This window comes from Hippoglossus stenolepis, chromosome 5 (genome assembly GCF_022539355.2).
Source record: "Hippoglossus stenolepis isolate QCI-W04-F060 chromosome 5, HSTE1.2, whole genome shotgun sequence".
In the NCBI taxonomy this organism is placed as follows: Eukaryota; Metazoa; Chordata; class Actinopteri; order Pleuronectiformes; family Pleuronectidae; genus Hippoglossus; species Hippoglossus stenolepis.
Window position 1 is genome coordinate 23,203,576 of NC_061487.1, and position 15,005 is coordinate 23,218,580.

A 15,005-nucleotide genomic window follows, 5' to 3' on the forward strand; every position below is an offset into this window, starting at 1 on the left:
GGTGTTTGTCCTTTGTCCTTTTTATTAAAATTGGATAATGAAATAGACAAACCCTATCCGGTTTGAAAAAGGAAATTATTTGGGGGTTTGCAGAGGCCACAGATCTCTTCCCAGTGTCTGGATTCCCTCTGACCATCACAGAAACGCCCCCCGAGGGACAGACGTACGGAAATAACATCTAGAAACTGTACGTGTGTGCTGTGCTCACACGTTGGCATCAGTGTGTGTGTGTCCAAATGGAATAAATAATTGTATAACTAGTTTTAAAACAAATAAAAAATGTTTTTATGTGGTTGCACTTCTGGGGACTGGTCCTCCGGCTAGTGGAGAAGGTGTGATGGTGCCAAGTGGTGAACAAAGTCTTTCTTTGTGGGGCCTGCGCATGATTTCTGTCCAGCACTTCACAAGCGTGAATTGTGTAATTACAAACAGCACGTAGCCTGGTTTTATGTTCTCTGAGTGTGAACTTTCCATATTTGTCCTCGTGAAGAGCACAAACAAAGCTCTTTCATACCGGTGAACAAATCCTGACTCATCACAAGTGGTCCAACCCACTGAGGGACTCATAGGTGCGTCAACCCAGCTCCCAGAGGGACAGTGAACTGTGTCTCTCACAGTTTCAGTTCTACAGCCCTGAAAGAGAAGCCAAGACAAATCTTAGAGGTTATTTTTAAAGAGTATTTTAAAAGTCGGCAACAGCAACAAATGGAAAATCTTTCACACCACAAGCTGTTACCTGGGATGAACTGTATATAAATAAAACAACAACACATCTCCGCCTCCTCCCAATATCCAGCAATGAAGCCAAAATATTCCTGGAAACGAACACTGCCCTCTTTCACTTTTCGAGCAGGAGTCTAATAATACGCAAAGTACAAGTTTACATATTTTTCTGAAGGCGACTAAATTACAGTATATATCCAAATTTTAAAAAGTTATGACTGAAAACACCGATGAGGAACATGAACATCAGCAGTGGATTTAGAGTTTTGGCTAAAGGTTACATGCATATAGTGTTATTAAGTTAGATGACAAAGATAAAGACTTTTAAAAGAGAAGATGAGAAAAAGATGAATCAGAAAATGAAAAAAAAAAGATGCTGCATAGTGATGAAGATGAAGGACAACGAGGTGTCATCAGCATGAAGCCGGTGAACGGTGAGTTCAGAAGACTGGAGCAGATGACTGAAAGTGATGAGAACCATCCGAACCAGCACTAAAATGCTTTCAGCTGGTTTTCAGAGAGAGAGAGAGAGAGAGAGGGAGAGATCAGATGTGGACGGGGGACACAGTCATGCAGACAGACGGACACAGAGAACAGAATTGATGGAGAAGGAGTAACGCGGCGACGCTAATGTGAGGCTGCAGGTATGCACAGTAAAGGAACGCACGCTGGGCGCTGTAAGGCAGAGACACAGGAGTCAGGAGCCGAGACACTGGACGCCATGTTTCCTCTGAGGCTGGTCATCGTGGGCTTTCTCTACTGCTGCATCAGAGTGGGTGTCACGCAATCTCACACTAAAGGTAATACAGAGGTCAGTGTTAATCTAGTTCATGTCTATATTAGATGCAAAGAGTCCAGTTGCTGCATGTGATGATTTTCTTTTTGTCCAATTAGAGCAAGTAGAATATCTAGTGGCGTTCTTATTTTTATACGTTTGTCTGAGCTACGGGAGAATTTTCTAACATTACTTCTGTGTCAGAGGTTTAAAAAAAATTAAATTTAACTGAATCCAAATCCAACAGGCTTTTATGGAATAGTTATTGGATGATTCTTGGCTGAACATTGATTCACAGCAGTGGAATAATAAACCAGCAAAAAGAATGATCCTAATATTTTAGTTTATTTTTGAAACTTCAGTGAACACAAGGATTCAGTAATCGTATTTTTGCCAGTAGAATGACTCAGTGTGTTTATTCCACATGAAAACATTCCTACTCCCAAACATGGAGGAGCTCCACCCTTCAAATCAAATGTCTTTGGTTCTACCACTACCTCAGAAGACACTTTAGACAGAGACAGTGCAACAACTGTTTGGCTATGGGCAAAGTCTGTCTGAAATAATGAAATTCAAGGACTACTTAGGAAAACTTTGCCAAGAAAAGCAGGAATCATCACTGTCCAGTACACATGTGGCCCTGACTCATGCCTTTGATATTGGTTAACATATTCCTTGTGCAGTTTACTGATGATATGACTAAATATGTCCACATTCCCAAAATAATAACCTCTTATTGTGAACTGGAGCCGCCGAGCAAGTGGAGTTGTGCCGTGAGAGCAAAGCACAGAAAGCTCATAATCCTCATTAGTGTTTTACCCTTTTAGAAAAAAACACTTACATCAGCAGGTCGTGGACCATCAGTGAAACTACAGCCTGGCTCAAAGTATCTGCTCCTGAACATCAGATGTCCATTCACATGTTAAAGCCTGTATTTAGTCAGCAGCCAAGCACCAGGGGGCGCTCAAAACGCTTTGGCTTCACTTTTTAAGAGCGGCAATGGCGTCCATCTTTTTTTACCCTCTGTTGCTGTTTAATGTTCCGCAAGGGATCAATCTTACGGACTTTGGTGATCTTCTTCCTCTTGTGCCCCCGTGTGGTTAAGTGTTGAATACTGTTAAATAGTTAGCCATGAAATTTGGTACAGACATCTTCCCCTTCGAGATGCACGACATACACAGTGACCTTCATAGTCATCTTCATAATATATGGTTTTAGTAGCACCACAAAATATCAACATGCATTTTATGCTAACACTAATTATACATCTTAAACTCTTTATATATTTCATTGGGTGAAATAAGTTTTGAGCCGATCCAAAGGAAAATGACGGAGTCTTATTTTTTTTAATCTTGTGACGAGATAATAACTTGATAATAACTTTTATTAACACGTTAATATCTCCATAGTTATTCATTGGCTAATGTTTTAAAACAGAAGTAAGTTGCTTTTTGTGGCTTAAAGAGCAGCAGGAATTCCATGGGATGAGATTCTAAGGTGTAAATAAAAGTTGATTAGCTGAGTTCATTCATCGTGGTGGCTGTGTTCATCTAAAGTCGTCAGAGACACGAACATTTTTAGTAAATTATCCTGTGCGCACATGATATTGACATTTATCTTGTGTAAGCAAGTTATTATGTATAATCATTATCCTTTTATGCAATGTGACATCACAGTATTTGAGTCACGTCTACTCGGATTCTCCCTCGTGCTCCAACGAGGGGGAGGGGACTTCTGACTCTGAGCTTTCTTTGACAGCACAAGCTCTGCTGTGACTAACGCCCGTCTCTAAATTGTGATTTTAAGGAATGCTGTGAAAATGAGGCTGGGTTTCTAAGTCCATGCACTGCATGTTGAACTCATTTGGAACCTGCTGTAACGTCCATGTGTTGCTTCCCCTTTGATTCCTCTGCCGACTTTGAAGTTGGGGGTCATGTCTCATCGCCTGCAGATAGAAGTCGTCTGTGAGGTCAGAGGTCTCAGGGTTTGACGAGTACAGCGTGTATATCACAGACTAGCTGCAGTATGTGTCGGTGATGGACCTGGGTGTCACATGTGCCAGAAGGTCAGAGCGAACCAGAGAAACCTGCATTTCATTGCATATAATCAGTTTTGAGTTTGCTATTCCCTTGACACAGGCAATCCAAGTTATAGAGGCCTGTTGGGTCCGTCACAGTGTATCACAAGATGAAAAACATGAGATCAACCTGCAGGGAAAGTGTTTGACGTAAATTTTCTCCGTTTCTCATATTCTGTGTCCACCAGCACTGTTCCCAGCCGCCAGCCGAACAAAAAGAGGGGCTGCAGACGTGGTGAACCCCACTTTCTGCAACTCCTCCGAGGATGTCCATCTATTATTTGAGGTGAATCTATCAACAAAGACATTATCAATATCAACAGGAGCAAAACCTCAAGATTGAACGATCCGTGAGAACAATTTCCTCTCTCTGTTTTTCCACATAGATCCTACTGACTGGCATTCACTTCCAGGCCAGCGGGGAGTTTTCAGTGAGAGACGCTGAGCTGGCTTCCCTCCGCAAGACACAAAACCTGGAGGTCATCTGTGAGGAGATCATCCCCAGGAGGCTGACGGACATTTTTAGGCTCGTCTCCGGCCTTTCAGATCACACTGGTCTCCTGCACCAGGATGATTTCGAGCGCACTTTGCTGACCTTGGTGTACATCACCCAGCAGATGGTCGATTCCACCTCTGAACAGCAGCGAGACGTCTGGGCAGAGTCTTTCGTCAGCCTGTACAAAGCCATCAAGCAGGATCTGACGGGGACAAAGTGAACGGACACAGGTACTGCGACACAACGGCTCTGTGATATTGATATTTTAATATGCATGTAGGAAAAAAAGATCAGTGGGTTGTTCTGGTTTATGTGAAGAGACATAAACCTGGATGCTGACGGCTAAAAGGAGCCTGAGAGGAAGTGTCACCAAAATGAAGTAAAGTGCATGGACTGATAATGAAAAGATCATTAAAATGTGGACTGTCACAGCAAATGTTGATTCACACTTGAGGTACTAGATATATATATATATACATGAAACTATACATTGGTTTTACATGTATGTTGAATTACGTCGTAATGAGTTACATTCACATGTCTTTTCAGCGTTTGTTGACTAGCACCAGGGGGCGATCACAAGACTGACTGATGAGAGCAGAGGAAACTAATTGTACAATCATCATTATTGTGCCATTCTTATGCAAGCTGTCATCCGCAAATGTCACCTCGAAAAGTCATACTCGAAAATACTTTGCACCACGTTGTTGCAGTACAGCGTCCTTGACAGAGGACACTAGGTCCAGATTGAGCTGCCTCTGTTGGTATTGTTTTTGGAAAAAAACCCCCCCAAAAAATGGCATGCTGGAGCGAGATGGAAACTCAAAGGCCGACTCCAACAATGATCTGTGCAGGTTCCGGGTGTCCTTCCAGCAGCCGCTTGGGCTCCAGAGACCTGGTAACCACTCCAGATTTCTCGCCGGGAGGGCAGAAGGGTACGTACCGGAGCCACGGCGAAGACGACAAGTAGGAGCTGATGCCGAAGGGAAGGTTGTAGACTTCTCCGCTCTCCAGCGTGTTGCTGGAGTCGTCCTCGTGAGCCTTGTTCCAGGCGAGGATGCCTCGTTCATGATTAGATCCTGTTGGACAAGAGTTAAAGGTGTTTAATCATTCAAGTGCAGTTTACTCAAGGAATCAGATCACGTAGTGACTCGGTTTCAAGTACCCGAGAGGAAATCTAGTTTTGAATTTAACACTTGAAAAGTATGTCAAATGCTTGCACTTTACTTGATTATTTCCACTCTCTGCAAAATAAATACTTCTCCAGCACAATTCAGAGTCAAATACTCTACTTTTTGCCTCACTTAGTTATTAAAAACTTTCAAGTTTCAGTTCAATAAAACTAAAATATTAGGTTGTGTTATTACAGGTTAAGTAATGTATATAACATAAATGTATTTTGATGCATCTGTGATTTTCCTCAGTAAAGTTTTTGATGTCAGTCTCCCTAACTTCTACGTTTTAGCAATATTACAATATTAATAGTATAACAGACCAAAGTACTAAATGGTTGCTTTGAGAAGAATAGCAGAGGGACTTGGATTTTTCTATAGTCCAGTGTTGCTGTGTCAGGATCAAGTGAGGAAGCCTATCTGCTGACTCACTGCTCACTTTTGTAAACCTTATCCCCATTTGAACGGCTTTGACCCTATTTTTTAATCGAATCAACACAAAATAATTAACCGTGGCAAACTCAACACTCAGTCACTTGATGGGAGATAATGATCAACGCTGGAATAACGTGTGACCCGTTTTATGCTCTGGTGGATCTCTGGTTAAGAGTACTATGTTCTAAAGTCCGTCACAGAATTGTGGTTACTGGCTCTTATGATCAAATGTTAAAGATGATAGGATACAGATTACGTAGAAAATAAAAAGAATACAGTAACGATTCAGTACCTGGTATTGTGTTGTCCAGAATGAAGCCAAAGAAGCCTCCCACAAACATGCTGGTTGTCAGAAGCACCTGCAGCACCTGGTCTAGCTCCACCACACCTGAACACAACACAATGCAAACATTTAAACATCTGTTCCAAGAAATAGCTTCAGGAGACATATTGATTACTGTAGTGGAAAATAACTTAGTGTGGTTGAAAAGTCACTTTTTGTATACCTGTCTGAGACTTTTATGACCTGAACTGTTTGTGAACTGAAACCTGTTTGGCCTTTCCAATACATTTGTGACCTTTCTATTACTTATTGACTGTCCAAGGACTTCTGCTTTATCTTCAAAGGAAACGTATGCAAATCAGTTTCCTGTGTCTTATTCCCTGTCTCAAACTGCGCCGACATAACAGCCTTAGTTCTCCTATATAAGATCCTTGCATTTGACTGATCTCCATCAACACTCTGAGATCCCTGTGACTCTCTGTGTTGATCCTTTCTGCAGAAAGCCCCTATTAAGATGCACAAAGACAAATTTGGTAATCCAGCCTCGTGTATTCTAAGATTTCCATCACATTACATAATGAAACTTTATTCATGCACCTGTAGCGATGGTTCTGGGGTTCTTCAGTATCCAGTTGGGAATGACCAGGCCAGAGAACATGGAGAAGCCGAAGATGAAGATGTTTCGAGATGAATTCATATTTGCATACTGGAAAAGGAAGAAACAAGAACGTTTTAGTGCCACTGTCACGTGATATTTAGTTAATGAAGACTGATGTTGTGTGTACCTGCAGATTAGACACTCCTGCCGCAGAGATGACCCCAAACATAACCATGAACATTCCTCCGATCACTGGGGAGGGAATAGTGCTGAATATGGCGCCCACTTTACCAAACACACCCATGGCGACCATCAACACGCCACTCGCCACTATCACCATGCGACTGCCAACCTGCAAAATCAAGACAGAAACCTGTTAAAACTAGTTGCATAAACATAATATTTTGCAGTGTTTGCTCAGAGATTCATTCTTATTCAATATATTTTAAGAGGAAAATTGGTAGTCATGGTAACAAATATCTTCCAGCCAACATGGAGGTTCACATACCTTTGTAATACCGAGGGCTCCAACATTCTCGCTGTATGAGGTGGTACCGTTTCCTGTTCCCCAGGCCCCGGCCAGCAGACAGCCTATTCCCTCGATGCCGATACCCCTGTTGATGGCGTGTTTGGGAGGAGGCGGAGCCCCAGACAGCCTGGCACAAGCATGGTAGTCCCCGACAGACTCTATCATGGAGGAAATCACACCAGCGAGGATGCCAACAACTCCTGCCATGCTCACAGTCGGCACCCCCCACTGACCTAAAGGAACAGAGAATCACAAAGTGTAGCATGTAATTCCTTTAATCTATTCTTCCTTACTGTTGAAAAGTCAGTCGAGGAGTTTTTTTGCGACGTCTTACCTGGGTATGGAAAACTGAACCAGGGAGCTCGGCTCAGAACATCTCCCTTCAGATCCGTGCGAGCCAGATAACCGTACAGGTTCGGATCCGCAGGTAGCACATTGTAGCTCGTCAAAATATAACAGATGAGCCAAGACAAAGTGATTCCAAGCAAAACCTGTGGACACGTTGGGGGAAAGAAAATGACTTTCATCATCTTGTCAAGAGGTTTGAAGTTAAAGGTTCAGTGTGTAGGATTCAGTGACATCTAGTGGTGAAGTTGCATGTTGCAGCTGAACACCCCTCACCTCACCCTCCCCTTCCAAACAAGAGAAAACAACAATCTGTACAATTTAGATGATTTAGACATGAGTGAAAACATCACTAGGATTATTTTATGTTCACTTTCTGCCAATAGGTCCCTTTCACCTAAATCTTACACACTGAACCTTTAAATGCATCACTAGCAAACAAGAAAGAGTAGATATACGTACAGGGAGAATCTGAAAGACGTAGACACGGGATGTGTGCAGCTTCTTATCCTTGCTGTATGTAGGAAAAGGTACAGGTACGTGACGGAGGTACTGTGAGAAGAGGATGATCAGTCCCGTGGTCCTGTGTGAGAGAGAGAAGAGTTCAGTGTTATTACAGGACTGCACCATGTGTAGCTGAAGCTGTGGCCGAGCAGGTTCTCAGGAGTTTTAATAGGATTTCCTGCCGTGCAAAGAGATTAAAATTTTACCGTTGTGTAGTTTATTAGTATTTTTAAAACTTGGCTTTACTCTAGGAAAGGGAGGAGACAGATTTAACACGACCTATAAAACATGTTTATGTTAAGAAAAATGCATTAAAGTGGCACAAGCTCCTTTTTCCACAAGTAGAAAAAAGTATTTTATTAATGTGACTAAAACTGGAAAAAGTTGTATTACTCACTAATAAATTCAGAAGTTATAATAAAGATTATAATGTCAGACTTTTATTTGTATCTCTATGCATTATATCTGCTGGAGCACCAACAATCCCACTCATTACAAGCTCTGTGAGTTTTACCCACATGGCAGAGATGCCCCAGTGGTTGCCAGCGCTCGTGCCGGCTGAGTCAAACAGAGACAGTCCGATGAGGGAGATGGTCGGAGCGATGGTGAGAGGCCCGATGAAGCGCATGAAGAGACCGATGAGGCCGGAGAAACCGACAAACACCTGGAACAGCGAGCCCACCATGATGGAGCCCTGGAGCTGGAGACAGACACAAGAAAGATGACAAAATGTTAGAAAAAAACACATTGTCATAAACATTTAGCTGATTACAACTTGGTTGGTTGGTTTGTCAGCAGGATTACACACAAACTACCAAATGGATTTCCATGAAACTTCCATGAGTGCGTGTAATGTGCTGCAGCTTGATTAGATTTACGAGGACTGTTGGGGGTATCTTCTTGACTTAGTGCCCTTCTTGTTGCAACTGTGTGTTCGTAGGTCTGCTTAAGAAGCTATAGTTAAGTTTCTCACACCAGAGCAATACGTGATTTTCCACCACAGACAAAGAAGCATCAATTTGTTTCAAGATCAGATTATTGTAGGACAAATAAAGCCTGGTGTCCAACTCCAACACAGATAATTCAACTAGCATGACCGACCACAACAACAACACTAGGTTTGCGTGGCTAATGTTAAAATGTTAGCATGAAGTAAGCGTACATTGTTGAACAATGTTTGCTTCTTTTCATCCGAAAGGTCTAAAGAATGAGCATTTGTAATTTGTTCCACTCATCAGTTGATTGTGGAGGAAAAAAAATCATGTTTTTAAAGTCTTATTATGATAAAACACAGTCGCAGAGAAAGGTAGAAATGGCCCCTTCAAGCCGAAAACCTCTGAAACCCAGTCTGTGCAGATTGAACCAACTTGATGACGCCAACAATAATGAACATGCAGCTAATAATAATGCTGATGCAAGATTAGCAGGTGAACTAACCAGCAGAGTCGACCAACACATCAGCTGCTAATGTCGCACAGGCTACTTTCATTAAGTAGTTCTGATTATTCGCAAACAGTTGTTTGGTAAAGTACGACAACAAGTCCTCCAGCTTGAACAACGTCAATGGTCACTTGCCGGTATCCTAGGCTATGACCTATCGTAAGATTGTTGTCATCATCTTTTGTAACTATTGTAGGCTACGACCTCTATAAGTGGAGCATCGGAAGGCGGATGAGGCCGTTGTCCTCATCATAAGAACAGTCACAGATAACACTAAAATGTATTATCTTCCAGTGTAAAAGTGTTTTTCCGTGTTTATTTAACGTGTCCATACAGTTTGTTGGGCACACATCCAAAATCCCAAAACCTCCTCTAGTCAAATTTGGACAGCCACGTGAGATCAGCAGACAAAATGTGACTACAGGTCAGGGTGTAGCGATGATCTCTACATTTGATGCGTTTAACCTTATCTTTGTAGATATGGTCAAGGTGGATTAAGAACAGTCAGACATGGTGATGTTGTTTAGATTTCCAGGCTTTTTAGGGTCAAAAGTGGTTAATAACCTTTCTTTAGTGAACAAAATAGGTTTAGAAACAAAGAATCATGGGTTTTACATACTGCTCTCATCCGACTCTGCCACACTTCTGTAAACTCCGGGGAGGTGGAGTTGACCAGGCTCGCATTTTGGGTCCAAGCGGGGCATTGCCACTCCGGCATGGACAGCATTGCCATGGAGGGGGCCAACAAGGTGAACGTGCCACCTTGAAGGATGGGCAGCCTGGAAATAGAGATGGTAAAGCTTCATCAATTCACATCAACCTGTAGCAGAGGCAGAATTTCCTGATTTACAATGACAAGTGCAACAGCCATCCCTCACAATCAGACAGGATGTTAAACTAATAAATACACATAGCTAGAAAATCTCTTTTAAAGGATATGTGCAGTGTTTTCATCCAAAGGGACACAAATAATTAGTGTTGTTTTCTTTTAGTTTCTCTGGAACATTAAACAAACCAACTGTTTTCTCTTACAGCTGACCTCCAGTTATTTGGAGAGAAACAAGAAAGTGTCAGTGGTGCAGTGGAATTTGGATTAAGCTAGAACAAGATTCCAAACATAATAAGATGGAAATTCTTTCCCTAATCCTGCTGTGACACCGATATTCAGCCAGGCCCGAGTCTGCACACACTTAGTGCGGGTTCAGAGCTCCAAAACATGGTTTAGTTTTGTAGTTATCGAAAAACAAAAACATCTAGATCATGTCAATTCTCCTGTGTACCTTTATCTGTGTGCAAATTTTTGTGTAGGTTGTTTATTATTTAACACACTGTGAGACTTATGGAGAGTTTCTGTTTAGGCATTTTACAAAAGACTTTTTCTGCATTACATATTGTTATCATGCTGTGACATTAAGATGCAGTTCCAAAGTAGGGTAGAGTAAAAACACTGATGAGGCCAATAACAGTATATAAAGATGGACAACATGTCTACACCATGAAAAAATAAAGCCAAAATATCCCTGCTTCAAGAGCAGCCATCTTGTGCTAATGACGTCATGTGGAACCAGAATCTGATGTGGAGTCAGGGTCCTGCTGATGCATCTGCTCGACCAATCGCAAATCAGTCTCATCTGTCAATTGTAATGTCGTGAAAATCATAAAAACAATCATAAGCATGATAAGAAAGAACCAAGATGACACAAAGTATCTTTGGGGAAAACTAATTTGTCGTGTACTTATCATGTTCTTTAATTTGTCCCATCTACTAACATGGAGGAGGCGAGGTTTATGACATAAACTACAGCCAGCTACCCCGGTGCTTCACTTTTTTGGAGCACTCATGTTGTCCATCTTTATATACAGTCATTGGTTGGAGCCATTGTGGCCCAATCAACGCTCAAAATACCTTGATGTTTGGAAGCATCTTTATAATCTCTTAATAATCCCTCATATCCTTATATTCAAAGCTGTGCCCACTAAAAATATTCTCCTGTTCATCTTTAATGCGAAACAGTTCAAAAGAGATTTAGAAGCAAATCTGAGAGGTTGTTTTGTTCTTCTCGTTAATTCCACTTTAATGCCTCCTGCTTTAATGCTGAATTTCTCTGTTGAAGCACAAACCCCTGCACGGCACGAAAAAAGCTTAGCCAGCGAATTAAAGTGAATTAATCTTAGACGGAGAAACCACTCACTACGACCATCCTACCAACTTCATCACCTCAGCGTCCCACAAGCAACTCATTAACCACTTCCTCCTTTCTGCTTCCTCACCTAATGCCGAAGGTGACCTGCAGCAGAGTGCAAACTCCAGACACGAAGAAGATGGTGCTGATGAGGTGGCTTTGGGTGAGGCCGTCATGCTGCAGGCACAAGCCCTGAGAAAGGATCAACGGGATGGCGATGATACCTCCGAATGCAGTCAAGCAATGCTGGTAGAGGGAAAATCACCAGAGATACATTTATTTAACGGATGATGCACAAAGGGAAAAACTTACCATAACAATTGATTTGCTTTTAGGGGATGATTTGCATGAACAGACAGATAAATAACACATACTGATCTTTAAGTTATTGTAAGATGGACATAACTGTGTAAGGGCAGTAAGTGTAAACCCTATGAAATACATTTAAAATAGAAAAGGAAATTAAAATGTGCAAATACACTGTAACTCAGAAAGTCAGAGCGGCTAAACAAAGACAACAAACTTGCTGCTGACTCATCTGCATGTGAGTCAAATTTTCACAATCAGAAACACATGAAAAGAAGAAAAAAAAGAACTGTGAAGGAAACATCAGACCGAAGCTCTCATGTTTGCATTGCACGCTCTGTTATATAACGTCAGAGGCAGTGTCACATCCATGGCTCCTGATCAGGACGGGACTTTCAGACATACCTGGATCCCTAGAACGATGCACAAGTACCACGGAGGTACATCTGTCACACAGTACGCTAGCTTATCTCCATCCTGGGAGGAGGCCAGGTCATCTTCACTTTTCGCGTCGGGCAGATCACGAGAGCGTCCTTCAAGCTGCAGTTGATCAGACAGAAACATGCATGTGAAATGATGGCACGTGGGTTTTGCATTGTGGGATTCTGTTGTTTTGGGAAATGGGTCAAATCTCCCACCAGAAAAAACTACTACAGAGTTTAAAGGGGACATAGCATGCAAATTCCACTTTGTTAGTGCTTCTACAGGTTAATGTGGGTATCTGGCATGTCTACCAACCCAAAAACTCTGGGCGTTTTGTTATAGTTCCTCTAAGTCAGAAACGTCATGCTTGAGTGACTCGATTGCGCTTCCTGGGTATTGTTTCGTAACAAGGAACTGGAAGTCTCCCTACATGGTCTTGGCCCACCCACCCCCCGTCCCCCCACACTCGTTACTTCCGGGTTTACACCGGAGGCAGCGAGGCTGCGAGGCAGCGCAGCGCCGTTCCCAAGCACGCAGCCGCCTGGCTGTTCACACGGGACGAGCATTTCTCCGCTGGTCAGCCCCATAGACTGTATATATAAGGTCAGCCCGCGATTCTGCTTTCTCCGCTTGTTGTTGTACCCGTTGAATGTCGGGGTTCGGGGGTAAATGATGTCTTCATAGCCCCCACCTCTCTTTCTCTCTCTGTCTGTCTGCTTGTGTGCTTGTAGTGGATGGGCAGAGGGGACGATTAATTATGTGATTGGGAAAATTAAAACTCCAGGACAACAAGGGGAATACAAAGTATGGGATGCATATTTGATAATTTATATCATATAAAATATGTAATTTATATCGTTTAAAATCATGGGGGGAGAGGGGGGAGGGGGGAGCTGGCTCATTAGCATTTAAAGGAACAGGCACTCAAAACAGGTCGCTCTGTGGAGGGCTGTTTTATACAGGGTAAAAAGGGTGCTGTTTTATATGATCCTTGTGGTATTTTGACCAAAGTATGTTACAGACATTTCATTAAGACCCCAAGGAACCATATCAACTTGTGGTAAAATGGGCATGCTATGTCCCCTTTAAGCATTTGCTCATTATAGTGAGGCAGTGGGATCAAATGCCTGTGAGCTCATGACACTCCAGCAGCCGTACAAGAAGATTAATGATTGCACAAGACTAGGTCTGTGACCAAAAAGCCACGGTCACATGAGTTCACTAATTTTCAATAGTAGGATTACGTGTTTCCTGTCAGGTCTGAAAACAACAAATTCTTTCCATAAAAGTTAATGATTTGAAGTCCTGAAGATTATTTCAGTTTATTCTTCAAAGTACCAAACCACAACAAAGAAAGACTTTTTCTTCTTACGTTTCTCCGACTGAACAGGCGGATTTTCAGCGTGGAGGAGCTGGAATGTACACACGTATCCATGACGATACTCTGCTCGATCATCTATGTGCTGTCAATTATTAACTAGTATAACATTTACAGTATTATCTGATGTGTTACATAAAGATTTAACAAAAATCCAAATCTATGTTTTATCCATTTCAGGGACGAGAGGAGAGACAATTCACTAAGTCATAGATTTACAGCTTTTTTCACATTCACACAATTTAAAAGTATATCACTGTATTTTTATATGATAATAATGCTGGAATGTGATGATCAACTAAAGTGGATAAAACAATAAAACAGTGTTTTACATTTTACAATAATTAAATAAAAGTTATACTCACTGCAAATGCATAGTTGTCAAGACCATTACTGTCCTTTTTGGGAGCCATGTCAGCGTCAGCCTACAGCCTCGGATGTCGTCTGGGCAGGAAAACAACACAGAAAAGTGAAAACAACCAGTCAGAGGGGAGTGGACATGAACATGAGCCTGACGGAGAGAGGGGAGAGAGCTGGGATGCAGGAGGACGGTGGGGAGTGCACAGTCAGAAAGGAGCCAAGTTCAGACATGAGACTGCCGTGCTTGTTAATTGAGTCCCACCAGCAGCTCACGTGAACCAAGTTACGACAGAAGCAGCAGCTGACCAACCAACATCCAGCAGGCAGGGGAAATTCCTTTCCTTCCTTTTTTTTATCTTTCGCCCTCAAACACATAGATTTGAATCTTGATGCTAGAATCCTTTCAGACGCCTGAAGAAGAAAACCTTAAAAAAAAATTATAAATCACTGAAAGTGTTGTTCAGTGAGCGAGAACCCTTCAAGACAGTACTTACTGTTTTCCTGTGTTTGTTGTTTCCTCCACCGTCGAGGCAAGTTACCAAACAGCCTTAAGTCCGAGCTCAACTGCTTCCCTTCTAACTTTAACACCAAATATTTGTTTTGCGAGGAGACACTACCACGACTATCACGTTGGCAAACTGTCACATGGCACAAAGCACTCATTGACGTCGGGTTAATGTTCAGTAAATGTTAACTTCATTTCCTAATTTACCGTAAAAGCTCTTCTTTCTGCAAAATGATATTAGATTAAATTGGATTATTACTCTAAATTAAGAGTTTGATAGCAGCCCCCATCTACTTCATTAAGAAGCCCTGAAACTGTATTCCTAGTGCAGCAGAGGACATTCAGAGTCACACACTGTTGGCATCCGAATCTGGGTTTGTTTTTCACATCCTCTGTCACAGGATTGATAATCTGCATCTCTCCTTATTCCAAATTCAAGAACCAGGTCGTGAACTGGCAGCTGCATGATACCA

The 15,005-nt window shown here is 42.1% G+C and overlaps 2 protein-coding genes across 2 annotated transcripts; one reads left to right on the plus strand and one right to left on the minus strand.

Annotated features, from left to right (window-relative positions):
- Positions 1 to 1,303: 1,303 nt before the first annotated feature.
- LOC118110137 (protein FAM180A) lies at positions 1,304 to 5,343 on the plus strand. Its single transcript, XM_035157769.2, has 3 exons — positions 1,304 to 1,523; positions 3,764 to 3,861; positions 3,962 to 5,343. Exons 1-3 carry the CDS (start codon positions 1,370 to 1,372, stop codon positions 4,289 to 4,291), a joined length of 582 nt encoding a protein of 193 aa, XP_035013660.1. The 5' UTR covers positions 1,304 to 1,369; the 3' UTR covers positions 4,292 to 5,343.
- slc23a4 (solute carrier family 23 member 4) lies at positions 4,320 to 14,283 on the minus strand. Its single transcript, XM_035157768.2, has 12 exons — positions 14,033 to 14,283; positions 12,272 to 12,406; positions 11,649 to 11,806; positions 9,997 to 10,156; positions 8,456 to 8,637; positions 7,896 to 8,016; positions 7,423 to 7,579; positions 7,068 to 7,321; positions 6,747 to 6,911; positions 6,559 to 6,667; positions 5,971 to 6,066; positions 4,320 to 5,150 (listed from the first exon to the last, which is right to left on the minus strand). The coding sequence occupies exons 1-12, from the start codon at positions 14,078 to 14,080 to the stop codon at positions 4,894 to 4,896; spliced, it is 1,842 nt and encodes a 613-aa protein (XP_035013659.2). The 5' UTR covers positions 14,081 to 14,283; the 3' UTR covers positions 4,320 to 4,893.
- Positions 14,284 to 15,005: the final 722 nt, after the last annotated feature.